This window comes from Mus musculus, chromosome 7 (assembly GCF_000001635.26).
Source record: "Mus musculus strain C57BL/6J chromosome 7, GRCm38.p6 C57BL/6J".
Classification (NCBI taxonomy): domain Eukaryota; kingdom Metazoa; phylum Chordata; class Mammalia; order Rodentia; family Muridae; genus Mus; species Mus musculus.
In genome coordinates this window covers 108242711-108260874 of record NC_000073.6, presented here as the reverse complement: position 1 = coordinate 108260874, position 18164 = coordinate 108242711, and the positions used below count along the sequence as shown (strand labels likewise).

Sequence of the window (18164 nt, the reverse complement as noted above, 5' to 3'; positions counted from 1 at the left end):
GCCATCCATCCATCTCAAAAATATTAAATCAGAATTGTTCCTGTCTAAAGGAAATGCAAAGACAAGGAATGGAGCAGAAACTGAAGGAAAGGCCATCCAGAGACTGCCCCACCTAGGTATCCATCCCATCTGCTGATATGAAACCCAAACACTACTTCTGATTCCAAAGTGCTTGTTGACAAGAGTCTGTTACAGATGTCCCATGAGAGGAGGCTCCTGCCAGAGCCTGACCAATACAGATGCAGATTCTCACAGCCAACCATCTATTGGGTTGAGCATGAGGACCTCAGTGTTGGAGTTAGAGGAAGGGTTGAAGGAGCCAAAGAGGATTGCAACCCCATCTGAAGAACAACAATATAAACTAACCAGAACCCCCAGAGTTCCCAGGGATTCAAACACCAATCAAAAAGTACATCTAGAGGGACCTTTGGCTCCAGCTGCCTATGTAGCAGAGGAGTGCCATATCTGGCATCAATGGGAGGGGAGGCCCTTAGTTCTATGTAGGTTTGATGACCCAAAGTAGAGGAATGCTGAGGTAGTAAGGCAGGAGTAGGTGGGTGAGTGGGGAGGACCCTCATAGAAGCAGATAGCATATAGGTTTGGGGAGGGGAAACCTGGAAAGGGGATCACATTTGAAATGTAAATTTAAAAAAAAAACAACAAAACGATGCCTTAAATAGAGCAATTGCTGAGCCACTCTCAAACTCCACATGGCTAGCACCCACTCCCCTCCAATATTCCTGAGTTAATACTTACTAAGTCTGTATTTCATCTTTGCTGTCCTGTAGCCTGCTAGGCAGCTCTCTTGGGGTCAATTTTTCCCTGTACCTACTACACTTCAGCTGACTCTCCCTCCAGCACCTTTCTTCTCCCATTTAACTTACTTCATATTTGCACATTAACTTGTTTACACATTTTAAAAGTATTTGTTATATTTTATATTTTCCTCCTTTTATTTTATACTTCTTCTTGCCTTCTATTATATTTTTAAAATATTTTACTTTTTCTCCTCTTTTTACTATTAGTTTAAAATACGCATCCATTATATATTGGTCATGTTCTTTTGCCTGCTTTTCCCAGTACGAGACAATTTCATGTCCTCTCTGTCTCTATTTCTATCAGAAACTTCTGCAGATGTATCCTGCCATGATGTATGGTTGGCATATCCACTATCACTCCTCTAGAGAAAATTTATCTGCCCTGTCCCAGAACCAATCAATTGCAAGAGAAAAGGAAAATCATTACCCACCAGTATCTCATCCTCAATAATAAATACAAATGCCAAACAACTAGCCAGGGTAAAGCAAGGCTGTATACATCAGAATGTGTCATATGGGACAAATCTCCTTGAGTACATGATCTGTCTATTAAATTTCTACTGAAGTTCATCAGAACCATAAACATAGAACCTTATGCTAATATAAGTATGTGTTATCTACTTATATTTTACTTACATTTCCTGTGCAGTACAATAAATGATGAAAAGTTTATACAAGTTTTTACAAACACCTAATTGCATTCCTCTCCTTTATTCCTTCTAGATAAGTTCATCAGTGAAGGTCATCATTCTGCCATGTAAAAGATGAGGAACATTGGGCATCAGACTTGAATGCATGCTGTATATCACGTCTCTTGATGTTGCAGAGTCAATTCATATGTGATATTGTTGAAGACTGTCTGTTATAAAATGAAAAATCAAAATATTAAATGGACAAATGTAGCATGAAAATGGAAACTGTATCAACAATGAAGATTAAAGGAACTAATACAATGTAGAACTTAATGGAATCAATATTAGCAAGATAATTGAGCTATCTCTTCAGGTCAACCGTGCTTTCTGTTCTACACTATATCATAAGAGCTAACACCAACTGTCTCTTGTTTGAGGTGTGAACTAGGATTTTTTTTTTAAACCTGGAAATCTTCCATGTCTCTTTCTACTCATTATTTTCTATTTAACAGTAGTATTTTATATTCTTGCCTATAAAAATGTGAGTACCTAATTGCTTCTCAGCCTTTTGGCTAAGATCAAGTGTAAAAATGTGAGTACTTATAATAACTGTTATTTAACTAAGCATCTCATCCCTGCCTATACTCACCAAAATACCTAATAGAGTATGTTACATCAAAAATCACTAAAAGAGTAAAACAAAAATTTATGCACATTGAATGAAAAAAGCCAATGTAGTCCAGTTCAATATTTCCTAACTTTACCTAACCTGAAACAAATATAAACTGGCAGGAGTTTATTTATGGAGTTTAATTATGGGGCATACATGAAAACTTATTATCATGTATGTCCCATAATTACTGAGTGAAAGTACACAAACACACAAATTGAAAAACAAGAGATTGCTTGAGATTGCTGGACTTCTTGAAAATTAATTGTGTTTGTGTTAAATGAACTGCTCAGCACTCACTGGGAAATAGGTAATGATCCCTGATGATTTGAATTCACACTGGAAATCAAGGCTTCTGCAGGGACTTATCCTTAGTGAAAATGACAGTGGGAAACAGCCTTGCAGCTATAAAACCACAGTATCTTTTAATGTCTTAATTTGAAATGACTTTTTATTTCAAGAGGTAAGGGTTTGACTTTGTTGGTAAATGGAGATATTTTTTCCCTTGACATGTAGTATATTTATAAACCATGGTGTTGAAGCATGTCAGAAGGAATTATGCAGTTATATAACAGAAGTGAGAAAAAAAACCTTTCATATAACCACCTTTTATTTCATTACTAAATTGTTCAGAATGATCAGGAATAAAACAAAGTTTTCATAGATTCCTTATATATCCATCCATAAGTAAGAGCTTCATAGCTGTGTGCATGTAGCATTCATCAACAGACTAACAAGTTCACTAGTTTTGAAATGCTTTGGTGGCTTACTGTCAGGGCATATCCTGTGCAAAGACCTACTTTATATATGGACTGAATGTACCATCCTTACAGGCATCACTGTAGACAAGTGAGGATGTAAGTGTAGAATGTGAGGGATGATAGTAAATCTTCCACTTGTTGGGTAAGCCTTGGTAAATCTCTTAACTTCTGAGGTTGGATATTGAGCAGTGTTCTCTGTTGAATTCATTTCATTATACTCCAGTTAGAAAACACTGACATACTAGGTAAGGAGCTGCTGTGTCTAAACCAATAATTACTAATAATGTGCTAAATATTTATATTTCACAAGATGATAAAATTGATATTTCAAAATACTTTAAAGAACAATTATCTATTTAGAAGAATTTAAAATATCTAATGAGTTTATAATAGTAAATTCAACTTGTAAATTTAATGCAATCCTCATTTAGTTTTACCAACTTTGTGATTAATATCACCAACAGAACACCTTTCTATGTTCTAAACATGGGGAAACAGAAGTACTATTCTTTTGTCTTTCCCTGATTTGTGTATGATTTGAACAGCATTGCCATTGTTCGCTTACAGTGTACTTACTAAGAGCAGTAGACTGAGTTCAACCACCTGATGTTCATATCTAATATTATTTTAAATTTTATTATTTTTAATATATATATATATATATATATATATATATATATATATGAGTGCATTCTGCTGTACATACATGTGCCATTTGCATGCCTAGTTTTTGTGAAGACCAGAAAAGGGCATTGGGTCCTAAGATCTGTAAAAACAGGGTGCTGTGAAAAACCATGTGGATCTTGAGATTTAAACACAGTTCTTCTTCAAATATAGTCAGTACACTTCTCCCAAGATCAACCTCAGAATTCCACAGTAAGTTACTTCATATAAGCATGTGTATATATGTATGTATGTATGTATATGTATATATATATATATATATACATATATATATATATATATATATATATATATTAGATGTGTAAATGTATATTATATAGGAGTGTATGTTTGTATATATATGTGTGTGTGTGTGTGTGTGTGTGTGTGTGTGTGTGTGTGTGTTTTCAAGGTCAACCTGGCCTACATAGCAGGAGAGCCAGGATTACAAAGGAAAACCCTATCCTGAAAAAAAAAAAACCAAAATAACAACCACAAAAGAAAAACAATTAGCTGATATTTTGTGGAAATAAAAATATAAATTATAAATGAATATAATTTTTTAAAATCTTGTGATGGTGGTTGAATACATTTAGCAATAATTTAAGTCTTTATGACATAATTCTACTATTTTACATTTTATTTGTTTGTTATAATAAATAAATTATTATTTTGAAAGGGCTCATATAATTTTATATTCATTCATTTATTTATGTGTCTGAAGAGAGCGACACAGGTAAACGCATAGGTATGAGTGTCAAAGGACAACATCCAGGAATTAGCTTTCTTCTCCTAACTTATAATTTCAAGGAATCAAACTCTGAATGTCAGAGGTCAGGCTTTGGAGAAAGAATCTTTAACTGCCAACCCATCTTACCCTAACATAGCATGCTTTTATATATTTAACTATAATAACAATTTCATATGTTTAATTATAAAATTGTAAATAAAAGTTATTTATTATTTGCACCACATTTCTAGCTTTTCTGATTGAATAATTTGAAGAAATTATTGTATAGAAATGTATAAACAATGAAAACTTGAGTATAATATCCATAGTTGCTCCAAATTTTGGATAGTATGATTACTTTTAATGCCTTTCATGGGTATATTATATGAAATAAAGTGACCTATTTATAATCCCTTTGTACTGTCTCCATCACAGCCTTGATCTAGCAGCAGCTATATTATCTCATGGCTTTCCTGGACAATGGGAACCACACTGCAGTGACAGAGTTCATTTTACTTGGATTAACTGATGACCCATTCCTTAGAATTGTCCTCTTCAGCATCATCCTGTGCATCTACCTGGTGACTGTGTTTGGAAACCTCAGCACCATCCTTCTCATTAGAGTCTCTTCCCAGCTCCATCACCCCATGTACTTTTTTCTCAGCCACTTAGCTACTGTTGACCTAGGCATTTCATCTTCTGTCACTCCCAGTATGCTTGTCAACTTCTTGGCGGAGAGAAGCACAATCTCCTACCTTGGATGTGGCATTCAGCTCAGCTCAGCTGCTCTCTTTGGGACACTTGAATGCTTCCTTCTGGCTGTCATGGCTTATGATCGCTTCATGGCAATCTGCAACCCACTGCTTTATTCTACCAAATTGTCCACACGATTCTGTATCCAGTTGGTTGTGGGATCTTATATAGGTGCATTTCTTAATGATTCCTGCTACATCCTTTCCTTTGCTTTTTTTCTCTTCTGTGGACCAAATAAAGTTGATCACTTTTTCTGTGATTTATCTCCTATGATGGAACTCTCCTGTTCTGATGCGAGTGTCTCTGGAGTTGTTATCTCATTTACTGCTGGCTCAATCACTATGACCACATTGATTGTTATAGTCATATCTTATTTCTATATCCTCATCACCATCCTAAAGATGCGCTCCACTGAGGGTCGCCAAAAAGCCTTCTCCACCTGCACCTCCCACCTCACTGCAGTCACTCTCTACTATGGAACTATCATATTCATTTATGTGATGCCAAAGTCCACCTACTCCAGGGACCAGAACAAGGTAGTGTCTCTGTTCTACATGGTGGTGATCCCAATGTTGAATCCCCTCATCTACAGCCTCAGGAATAATGAAATTAAGGGTGCTCTGAAGAAGCAATTTTATAGGAAAACATTGTTATAGAGTAATCAGTTGTTGGTAAAGCTTAATATAATAATTTTAATCCTGCAAGACTAATGTGACCATCATCTCAGATTTGGTTATAAGCCTTAGCATTTCTCCTTTGGCCCTAATCTGTTTCTTCCAGTGTGTATAGCTATTGTATTTTATTGCATTCTCCTGTTTATATTTTCAAGTGTACCTTAATGAACCTAATAGAATATATTTGAACATGATTACCTTCATCCTCAACTCCTTCAGCTCCATGGCACCATGTCCTACACAACAAACACTATGTTCTAATTTAGACTTTCTGTATACTCTTAGGTCTATAGGTATTTATTGATGCATGATTAGCCTGATGGAACCACACTCATAAAGGAAATTGACTCTCATTCTTCTGGAAAATATCAATTGTAGTAAAACCTCAACTAGGTTTGAACACTGTGCCCAGGTCCTCTATCCATGCTAGTATTGTTTCTGCCTTTGTGCTTATAGACACTGTTACAACTACCATGAGTCATACCTACATGAGCCATTCTTTTATGTCCTGAAAGCAATGTTTCTTTGTAGTCATTCATCACCTCCAGCTTTTCCAGTATTTCCACCTAGTCTATCACAATGATTGTTAATCTTGGACAGAAGAATGTATGATATACATGTTCCATTCATAACTGCGAATTTCAGTCTCTAATTCTCTTCACACTGGTAAATTGTATGTTAATCGCTATCTACTGCACAAAGAATTTGCTCTGATAATGGTTGGAAGATGAACTAATCCTGAGTTCAATGACAAGTCATTGCTAATTGGTTTGATACTATGCCTACTCATCAAACTAATGATGGCAGGTTCTTCCCTAGGGTCTTTGACATGTCTACGTTAGGTTTTGGCCCTGACAGTAGTGTTAGGTGTGGTTTCACTTCATAGACCTTGACTTAGAGTTTGGTCACTCCTGTGCCATTTGTGCCACTATTAGCAAGAGTAGGCATTTCTTCTCAGGCTGGTGATTATTTTAGCTTGTAACTTTCATGAGATTAATTGTCTATACTATAGCCATGTTTATAAATATGTTCAAGATTAGGCTATTACTATTTACAAATATTAGTTCCTCCATTCACTTAATAGTATAATTCAATTACTCTTATCTCTTCCATGTTTCTCTCCTTTGATTATCCTGACTTCCTTTTATTTCTTGAAATTATCAGGATCAGTGTACTTCCTATTTTCTATTGCACATTTTAGCTTACTCTCCATACTTATGATCCCATCTCAGTTTTCAGCTCTAATATCACTTTCTCAATAGGGATTTCACTGCTAGCATACACAAGCTACAAACACTCTCCCTTTACCACTCTCCACATCTATCTTTACCACTCATAATATTTCCATTTATTCTTCTCCACCATGTTCTAAATATTAAAATGTTCATTAGTTTCAAATATACTATCTATTAAAGTATCATTTTATGAGAATTATTTAAGTCAGCAACATTTCTTTAGTATCTACTTGGTTACATAATACAATAAATACTCAATATCTAGATGTAATGAATTGTTTAATGGTAATCCGGTATCTACCTATAAAATAATTCCAATCTTGGACACACTATTCCATAAAGAATTTGAGATAATTAAAGTAGATCCACTGGGTTTTGATATCTTCTACCTTTCTAAACTGGCTTTCTTCCCTATCTTTCTAAATTATCTTCAAATATCTCAAAAAGAAAATCTTCATGTATATGTAAATTATCATTTCTTATTGATGGTTTGTGATTTATTTCACGATTATTAATGCTCAGATAGTAATATACAAAACAAAGAAACAAAAACAGCTAAACATTCTGACATCAGAGAAGGGGATCCAGTGTTTGGGGGCGGCTAACTTATGTGTTCCAGAAGTTAGCAAGACTGGTATACAGAGGACTGCATCTCTCAATGTGTGAGAGCCAATATGCGACTTAAGCTATCATAGTGTTTATTTTACAAACTTAGGTGCCCTTCTGTTTTGGACATTGATGTTAAGAATTGAAATGTCTTCTTGATTTTTTTCCTTTGATAACTATGTAGTGTTTTTCCCTATTTCTTCCAATAACCTTGCTTTGAAATTGATCAAATCAGATACTACAGTGTATACAAATATAGCAGCTTGCTTCCTGGGTCCATTTGCTTGTAATATCTTTTTAACAGCCCCTTACTCTGAGGTAATGTCTCTCCTTGATGTCAAAATATGGTTTTGGATGCAGCAGAAGGATGGATCTTGTCTTAATCCATTCTCTTAGTCTGTACCGTTTTTGTGGAGAATTGATACCATTGATATTACAAGATATTAATGACCAAGATGTTTTATACCTCTTATTTTATTGTTGTGGTTGGTATTGGTAGTGGTGATGGTGGTGGTGATAGAAGGTGTGTTTGTATACTGTCCTTCTTTGGTTTTCTGTTCTGAGATTATTTATTCCTTCCCTATCTTTTCATAATTTAGTTAACCTCTTTGGGTTGAAATTTACCTTTTATCACCTTCAATGGGGTGATAGTTATAGGTAGATATTGTTTAAATTTGGCTTTTTTGTGCAATATGGATTTGGACACACTAGCTGGTACGGCCACGGAAACAGGGAAGCTAACTGAAGACCTTCATCACTCTCTCTTCTCCTCCAAGTTCAATCCCCGAGTCTCATCCCTAGCTCTGCAACACCTGCTATAGCCTTCTCTGCCTACTTGTACCCATTTACTGTGGATCCCATAATCTTCTCTTCTTACCACTCCTACTTCTACTTTGCACTTCATTCCAGTCCCAGCTCTAACAGACACTCACCATTAACTCAATAGTCACTCATGCTAGGAAATTATTTAGGCAGACTGCAAATATTCAACTCTACATCTGTTCCATCAGGACAGATCTCCCTGAATTGCATCTCCAACTCCTTCGTGGAATATCTGCTTAACTTCTTCTTTTTGAATTAACCTGATGCCTAATGGATCACAAAGAACCTCTCCTTTAAGCTTCCTTTCCCCAAATTTTCACTCTTGGCACTCTGATGCTCTCTCCCTCTCCCTCTCCCTCTCCCTCTCCCTCTCCCTCTCCCTCTCTCTCCCTCTCTCTCTCCCTCTCTCTCTCTCTCTCTCTCTCCTCTCTCCTCTAAAGGCCTGGTTTAGTCTAGACCCTTTCAGACTTGCCTGTCCATCATATCTATAATAAAATTTTATTCTCAACCACACCTAGGAGTGGTCACGTTCTCATTTCCATTTATCTGGCGTGAATATATGTGTGTGTGTGTGTGTGTGTGTGTGTGTGTGTGTGTGTGTGTGTGTATCCTCCTGGGGCTGTAATCTCTTCCTCGACTCCCCTGAGACATGTTTGCAAATCCCTCCTGGAGTTTGCTCTCCTCCTCTTTGGAACTGCCTGCTCTGTTGCTTCCTTAAGTGGAGTCACCCTCAGGTGGAATTTTTAGTTTTCAATCTTGTTTCCTCTCATCTAGGTCCCAGATATCCCACAGGTTCTTTACATGCTCTTGAACCTACACTGTGACTCTTTTCTGACTTTCCCTTGCAACTGCTGCTCTGACTCTAATTATGGCCCCCTGAGAGTCTATCTTCTTTCTCTACACCCTTCTGAGCCTTATATGACACTCCCATTTTCACTCCTTGGATTTTATTAAAGCCTTGCTCTCTAACTGCAAATGGTTTGGACTTGACCTCAATACAGCTTGATCAATAGCCTTATTTCTTCAAATTCTCTCATATGGTAACATCTTCTGCTTCACTGAAAACAAGTGATCTCTAAATCTCTTACGTATAAACTTACTCTGCACTACACTTTAAAAGGTCTCTTATCAAGGCTTTTCTATTTTACATTGTATTTATTTGTTTATTTATTTATTCACTTTATATCCAAATCACACCCCCACTCCCTCCTCTTCTCCTATTCCCACCCTCCCACCCACCTTTTCCCATTCTCTCCTCCTTCTATACCTGAGATTCTGTCTTCATCTCTTATATTCTGTTGATGATGTTTGTATCTGTAGTTCCTGTTCTCTTACTTAGATTTTCCACCTCCAAGATCCCCTCAGGTTGTGTTTTCTTTATTGCTTATATTTCCACTTTTAGTTTTTGAACAGTTATATTAATTTTCTTCACCTGTTTGGTTGTATTTTCCTGTATTTCTTTAAGGGATTTATTCATTTCATCTTTAAAGGCCTTTATCATTTTTATAAAATTGGATTAAAGGTCATTTTCTTATCTTTGGCTTTCTTAGGAGGTCTAGGCTTTTCAATAATAAGATAGTTGGGCTCTGGTGGTGCTATATTACCCTACCTCTTGCTGATTGTGTTCTTATGTTGGTCTTTAGCCATCTGGTTGTTCCTGGTGTTGGCTGGATGTTTATATCCCAAGACTCCTAGAGAAGGCAAAGAGAGCCTTGGGGCTGACAATAGATCTCAGGAAACAACAAACTGTTCATTTCTGCTGGCCATGATCCAGGTGGAACTGAATGTTCCTGGAGTCCTGCAGGCTTCCTTAGTAAGCAAAGCAGAAGGTCAGATGATAGAGCTTAGGGGACAGAGAGTATCTCACCTCTGCTGGTTGTACCTCAGGTTGACCCAGCAAGGTTCTTTTCTTTCTACTTTTAAAATTCATTTATCATTATGATTACTTTACTCTCTTCACTCAAAATAAAATCTAATAAGGCTATGCTATAAAACTCTTTCAGGATTTGTAAGTTCATTGGGAAAGGTTTAAAAAAATCTGCAATAAAATTTAGTTTAAAACTTATAACAAAGGGTAAATAGTTAAAACATTCATACATGGGTAATTAATCTTAATGTGCAACACCATTGAACATGTAGATAGATATTCAGGTAGGTAGATAGATGATAGATGATTCAACTCTTTTTGGACTATATTAGTATATGTCACTTGAACTCAACTCTTATTTTTAAAAAAATAACTAATAAAAATATTTTTTTATGTAGCTACCATATGGACCTCCCCATTTGGTTGATGAGAACATCATGATAGAAGAAACAATATGGCTGGTTGTGATCTTTAGTAAGGTTAAATGGTATAAGCTGTGTAACTTTACCACCATCTTGATTAAGATGAGTACATGACATAAACCAACTAATGCAGCAGTCATAAAATGTCTGAGTCCTACTGAGCACTCAGCTTATCATTCTATATCCTGTCCACTAAAAAGGAAACAACAGGTCTCCAAACTCTTCTTGATTAGTACGTATTCTTATATCTAGATAAATGCCTAAATTTATAAAGGGATATTCAGGTTAACTGAGAGTTGTAGGAACAACTTCTTCTGTCCTTGCTAACTGATCAACACCAGGCTTCTAAACATTGTTAGGTAAAAAGCAACAATGTCTGATTAGTAAAGCATATCTGACAAATTAGTTTTATAAATTCCTAAGGTGTAGTCAGATTAAAAGTCACTGAATTGCAGATATTTGTCTAGCCTCTTTGTGTTTCCTCACTTTGCTAAGCTGTAACAATTTGGATAAACTGGGTCATACACAAGAAATTGTGACATTCTATAGTGGCACACTATGACAGGACCAGAAAAGCTAGATTTCCAGCTTCTATGCAAACTTTACTTCTAGTCTAGTAAAGTTCTCAGTTACTCTATAGATTTCATTTATGGTTTAACATTCTATTGTGATGCTAAAAAGTCTTCAATTAAATCTTCAACTCAAATTCTTAAAGTTCAAACTTAATAGGAAAAAAACTAAAAAATCCTAATCTTATTGAAACTACTAACATCTTGAAAACTGTTAAAGATAATTAAGACATCCAAGTTAATGCTCAGTTACCTTATAAATTGTCAAATCTTTTAATGTGCTCAGAACAATTGTCTTAACCATGCTAAATGTAAATGTAATGCATTATAATGTCAAGGTTTTTTGAGCCTCCTGTACATGGCTTTCAAGATTAAGCTTAAAGTAAATAAAAGCAAGTCAAATTTGTTTAAAATCAGAGATGCTTAATAGATAATGGTCCTCAAAATCTTTAGTTATCTTCTCAATGGGGTGTTTAAAGAGTTTAATGACAGAGTTTCCCATGATAGACAGGAACACTAACTTCTGGAAGCAACCTTAAGGTCTTTAAAGAGACAATAGGGAAGAGACAATACTACCTAAATAATGGTAACACCACCCACTGGGAAGAACTGCCTCATGTCTCACCCTTTGTCAGGCCCCTGCCCACATTATGGACAGTTTTGGGACAACTGTACTACTCCTCCTTGTCAAAGTAGGACAAAGTTAGTTTTTCCAAGTTCCTCCACCACAAGAAAATCTCTCAGACCTTCTGGGTTTGGCAGCCAAATGCTGATATTGTACTGTGCAGCAGCTGAAGATGTTATGCTGTCCTATGTGATGACTGAAAACTTACTACTTCTGACTGCCAATAAAGTCCTTGAAACTATAGTTGTCTAGAGTAACCATTTAGGAAGTTGGTAACTCTCTGTTATTTTAATTGATAAATAGTTCATTTGGATTATTCTTCCTGCTATAATTATCCATTTCAGATCTCTAATAGCATTGTTGTCTAACTATAACTTTATGCTAACAAGAAAAACAGTTCTTCTCCCAAGGTGGCAGGTGCCTGTTGAATTCATTTTATGGGTATAATCAGATCTCAGAAAACACTATTATAGATCTACTAGGTCTCCTACTGAGAAAGGTAGGCACAGTTCATTCAACTTGCTGGCAGACTTCAAGCTGAAAAAGATAAACTCACAAAACTGCTTTCAATATAAGAGTGTTCAAGAAACTTGCTCTCAGTAATCAGACACTTATGTCTTAAGATTTAAAGTTTATTTAAGTTACAATGGTCTAAGAAAGTAATTTAAGGGTCTGTAAAAACAAGTTATAAAGGTCAGAGGATGTGACAACTTAAATAAGTTGTGATGGTCTGTGAAAGTATTTTAAGGCATGTAAATGCAAGTTGCAATGGTCCAAGGAATTGGTTTAAAGTATATGAAAAAAATGAAAGTATTCTGATCATAAAAAGAGAAAGAACTGTAAGAATATGTTCTGGCAGGATGTGGGGGAAGGAGGTGCCCCAGCAGGCCCATGTCTAGGCATCCCTTCTCGCTGAGGGACAGGCACACACTGGTATAGTATAGAATAGAGTTTATTTAGGGCATGGGGAGGGGAGTTAAGAGGGTAGCAGAGGCACAGAAAGGCAGAAAGATGGAGAGAGTAGATAAGTGGACACAACAATCAGAGAAAATGAAAAATGCAAAAGGATCCTAACCCAAAACATCCAGGAAATCCAGGACACAGTGAGAAGACCAAACCTAAGGACAATAGGTATAGATGAGAAGGAGGATTTCCAACTAAAAGGTCAGTAAATATCTTCAACAAATTATAGAAGAAAACTTCCCCGAGCTAAAGAAAGAGATGCCCATGAACATACAAGAAGACTGCAGAACTTCAAATAATTTGGACCAGAAAATTCCTACTGTCACATAAAAATCAAAACACCAAATGCACAAAACAAAGAAAGAATATTAAAAGCAGTAATGGAATAAGGTCAAGTAGCATATAAAACCAGACCTATCAGAATCAACCTGACTTCTCCCCAGAGACTATGAAAGCCAGAATATCCTGAGCAAATGTCATACAGACCCTAAGGGTACAAAAATACCAGCTCAGGCTAATATGCCCAGGAAAACTCTCAATTACCATAGATGGAGAAAGCAAGGTATTCCATGACAAAAAAAAGTTACACAATATCTTTCCACAAATCCAGCCCTACAAAGGATAATAACAGAAAAACAAACAAAACAAAAAACAAAAAAAACAAAAACAAAAACAAAAACAATACAAGGACGGAAACCATGCCCTAGAAAAAGCAAGAAGGTAATCCCTCAACAAACCTAAAAGAAGACAGTCACAAGAACAGAATGCCAATTTTAACAATTACCCAATAAAAAGATATAGACTAAGAAACTGGCTACACAAACAAGACCCAACATTTTGCTGCTTAAAGGAAACTCATCTCAGAGAAAAAGATAGACACTACCTCAGAATGAAAGGCTGGAAAACAATTTTCCAAGCAAATGGTATGAAGAAACAAGCTGGAGTAGCCATTCTAATATCTAATAAAATCGACTTCCAACCCAAAGTTATCAAAAAAGACAAGGAGGAGCACTTCATACTCATCAAAGTTAAAATTCTCCAAGAGGAACTAGCAATTCTGAATATCTATGCTCCAAATACAAGGGCAGCCACATTCATTAAAGACACTTTAGTAAAGTTCAAAGCACACATTGCACCTCACACAATAATAGTGGGAGATTTCAACACACCACTTTCACAATTGGACAGATCATGGAAACAGAAACTAAACAGGGACACAGTGAAACTAACAGAAGTTATGAAAGAAATGGATCTGACAGATATCTACAGAACATTTTATCCTAAAACAAAAGTATATATCTTCTTCTCAGCACCTCACAGGACCTTCTCCAAAATTGACCACATAATTGGTGACAAAACAGGCCTCAACAGATACAAAAATATTGAAATTGTTCCATTCATCCTATCAGATCACCATGGACTAAGGCTGATCTTCAATAACAAAATAAATAATAGAAAGCCAACATTCACGTAGAAACTGAACAACACTCTTCTCAATGATACCTTGGTCAAGGAAGGAGTAAAGAAAGAAATTAAGGACTTTTTAGAGTTTAATGAAAATGAAGCCACAACATACCCAAACTTATGGGACACAATGAAAGCAATTCTAAGAGGAAAACTCATAGCTCTGAGTGCCTCCAAAAAGAAACTAGAGAGAGAACACATTAGCAGCTTGACAACACACCTAAAAGCTCTAGAACAAAAAAAAAAAAAAAAAAAAAAAAAAAAAAAAAAGGAAATTCACCCAAGAGGAGTAGACAGCAGGAAATACTCAAACTCGGGGGCGAAATCAACCAAGTGGAAACAAGAAGAAGTATTCAAAGAATCAACCAATCGAGGAGCTGGTTCTTTGAGAAAATCAACAAGATAGATAAACCCTTAGAGAGACTCACTAGAGGGCACAGGGACAGCATCCTAATTACCAAAATCAGAAATGAAAAGGGGGACATAACAACAGATCCTGAAGACATCCAAAGCACCATCAGTTCCTTCTACAAAAGGCTATACTCAACAAAACTGGAGAAACTAGATGAAATGGACAAGTTTCTCGACAGATACCAGGTACCAAAGTTAAATCAAGATCAGGTTAATGATCTAAACAGTCCTATATCCCCTAAAGAAACAGAAGCAGTCATTGATAGTCTCCCAACCAAAAAAAGCCCAGGACCAGATGTGTTTAGTGCAAAGTTCTATCAGACCTTCAAAGAAGATCTAATCCCAGTTCTTCACAAACTATTCCACAAAATAAAAACAGAAGGTACTCTACCCAACTCATTCTATGAAGCCACTATTACTCTGATACCTAAACCACAAAAAGACCCAACAAAGATAGAGAACTTCAGACCAATTTCCCTTATGAATATCGATGCAAAAATCATCAAAAAAGATCTCCCTAACCGATTCCAAGAAAACATCAAAACAATCATCCATCCTGACCAAGTAGGTTTCATCCCAGGGAAACAGGGATGGTTGAATATATGGAAATCCATCAGCATAATCCAGTATACAAACAAACTTCAGTGAAGTAGCTGGATATAAAAATTTTTTTCCAATTTTTTTTCCATTTTTTATTAGGTATTTAGCTCATTTACATTTCCAATGCTATACCAAAAGTCCCCCATACCCAACCCCCCACTCCACTACCCACCCACTCTCCCTTTTTGGCCCTGGCATTCCCCTGTACTGGGGCATATAAAGTTTGCGTATCCAATGGGCCTCTCTTTCCAGCGATGGCCGACTAGGCCATCTTTTGATACATATGCAGCTAGAGTCAAGAGTTCCGGGGTACTGGTTAGTTCATAATGTTGTTCCACCTATAGGGTTGCAGATCCCTTTAGCTCTTTGGGTACTTTCTCTAGCTCCTCCATTGGGAGCCCTGTGATCCATCCATTAGCTGACTGTGAGCATCCACTTCTGTGTTTGCTAGGCCCCGGCATAGTCTCACAAGAGACAGCTACATCTGGGTCCTTTCGATAAAATCTTGATGGTGTATGCAATGGTGTCAGCGTTTGGATGCTGATTATGGGGTGGATCCCTGGATATGGCAGTCTCTACATGGTCCATCCTTTCATCTCAGCTCCAAACTTTGTCTCTGTAACTCCTTCCATGGGTGTTTTGTTCCCACTTCTAAGGAGGGGCATAGTGTCCACACTTCAGTCTTCATTTTTCTTGAGTTTCATGTGTTTAGGAAATTGTATCTTATATCTTGGGTATCCTAGGTTTTGGGCTAATATCCACTTATCAGTGAGTACATATTGTGTGAGTTCCTATATGAATGTGTTACCTCACTCAGGATGATGCCCTCCAGGTCCATCCATTTGGCTAGGAATTTCATAAATTCATTCTTTTTAATAGCTGAGTAGTACTCCATTGTGTAGATGTACCACATTTTCTGTATCCATTCCTCTGTTGAGGGGCATCTGGGTTCTTTCCAGCTTCTGGCTATTATAAATAAGGCTGCTAAGAATATAGTGGAGCATGTGTCCTTCTTACCAGTTGGGCATCTTTTGGATATATGCCCAGGAGAGGTATTGCTGGATCCTCCGGTAGTACTATGTCCAATTTTCTGAGGAACTGCCAGACTGATTTCCAGAGTGGTTGTACAAGCCTGCAATCCCACCAACAATGGAGGAGTGTTCCTCTTTCTCCATATCCATGCCAGCATCTGCTGTCACCTGAATTTTTAATCTTAGCCACTCTGACTGGTGTGAGGTGGAATCTCAGGGTTGTTTTGATTTGCATTTCCCTGATGATTAAGGATGTTGAACATTTTTTCAGGTGCTTCTCTGCCATTCGGTATTCATCAGGTGAGAATTCTTTGTACAGTTCTGAGCCCCATTTTTTAATGGGGTTATTTGATTTTCTGAAGTCCACCTTCTTGAGTTATTTATATATGTTGGATATTAGTCCCCTTTGTGATTTAGGATAGATAAAGATCCTTTCCCAATCTGTTGGTGGTCTTTTTGTCTTATTGAAGGTGTCTTTTGCCTTGTAGAAACTTTGGAGTTTCATTAGGTCCCATTTGTCAATTCACGATCTTACAGCACAAGCCATTGCTGTTCTGTTCAGGAATTTTTCCCCTGTGCCCATATCTTCAAGGCTTTTCCCCACTTTCTCCTCTATAAGTTTCAGTGTCTCTGGTTTTATGTGAAGTTCCTTGATCCACTTAGATTTGACCTTAGTACAAGAAGATAAGTATGGATCGATTCGCATTCTTCTACATGATAACAACCAGTTGTGCCAGCATCAATTGTTGAAAATGCTGTCTTTCTTCCACTGGATGGTTTTAGCTCCCTTGTCGAAGATCAAGTGACCATAGGTGTGTGGGTTCATTTCTGGGTCTTCAATTCTATTCCATTGGTCTACTTGTCTGTCTCTATACCAGTGCCATGCAATTTTTTATCACAATTGCTCTATAGTAAAGCTTTAGGTCAGGCATGGTGATTCCACCAGAGGTTCTTTTATCCTTGAGAAGAGTTTTTGCTATCCTAGGTTTTTTGTTATTCCAGATGAATATGCAAATTGCTCCTTCTAATTCGTTGAAGAATTGAGTTGGAAATTTGATGGGGATTGCATTGAATGTGTAGATTGCTTTTGGCAAGATAGCCATTTTTACAATTTTGATCCTGCCAGTCCATGAATGGGAGATCTTTCCATCTTCTGAGATCTTCTTTAATTTCTTTCTTCAGAGACTTGAAGTTTTTATCATACAGATCTTTCACTTCCTTAGTTAGAGTCATGCCGAGATATTTTATATATTTGTGACTATTGAAAAGGGTGTTGTTTCCCTAATTTCTTTCTCAGCCTGTTTATTCTTTGTGTAGAAAAGGCCATTGACTTGTTTGAGTTTATTTTATATCCAGCTACTTCACCGAAGCTGTTTATCAGGTTTAGGAGTTCTCTGGTGGAATTTTTAGGGTCACTTATATATACTATCATATCATCTGCAAAAAGTGATATTTTGACTTCCTCTTTTCCAATTTGTATCCCCTTGATCTCCTTTTGTTGTCGAATTGCTCTGGCTAATACTTCAAGTACTATGTTGAAAAGGTAGGGAGAAAGTTGGCAGCCTTGTCTAGTCCCTGATTTTAGAGGGATTGCTTCCAGCTTCTCTCCATTTACTTTGATGTTGGCTACCGGTTTGCTGTAGATTGCTTTTATCATGTTTAGGTATGGGCCTTGAATTCCTGATCTTTCCAAAACTTTTATCATGAATGGGTGTTGGATCCTGTCAAATGCTTTTTCTGCATCTAACGAGATGATCATGTGGTTTTTGTCTTTGAGTTTGTTTATATAATGGATTACATTGATGGATTTTCGTATATTATACCATCCCTGCATGCCTGGAATCAAAC

The 18164-nt window shown here is 36.7% G+C and overlaps 1 protein-coding gene across 1 annotated transcript; it reads left to right on the top strand.

Annotated features, from left to right (window-relative positions):
• The first annotated feature begins 4738 nt into the window (after positions 1–4738).
• Positions 4739–5683, top strand: Olfr488 (olfactory receptor 488). The gene has a single exon (NM_146732.1). The coding sequence runs from the start codon at positions 4739–4741 to the stop codon at positions 5681–5683; it is 945 nt and encodes a 314-aa protein (NP_666943.1).
• The last annotated feature ends 12481 nt before the right edge of the window (positions 5684–18164 follow it).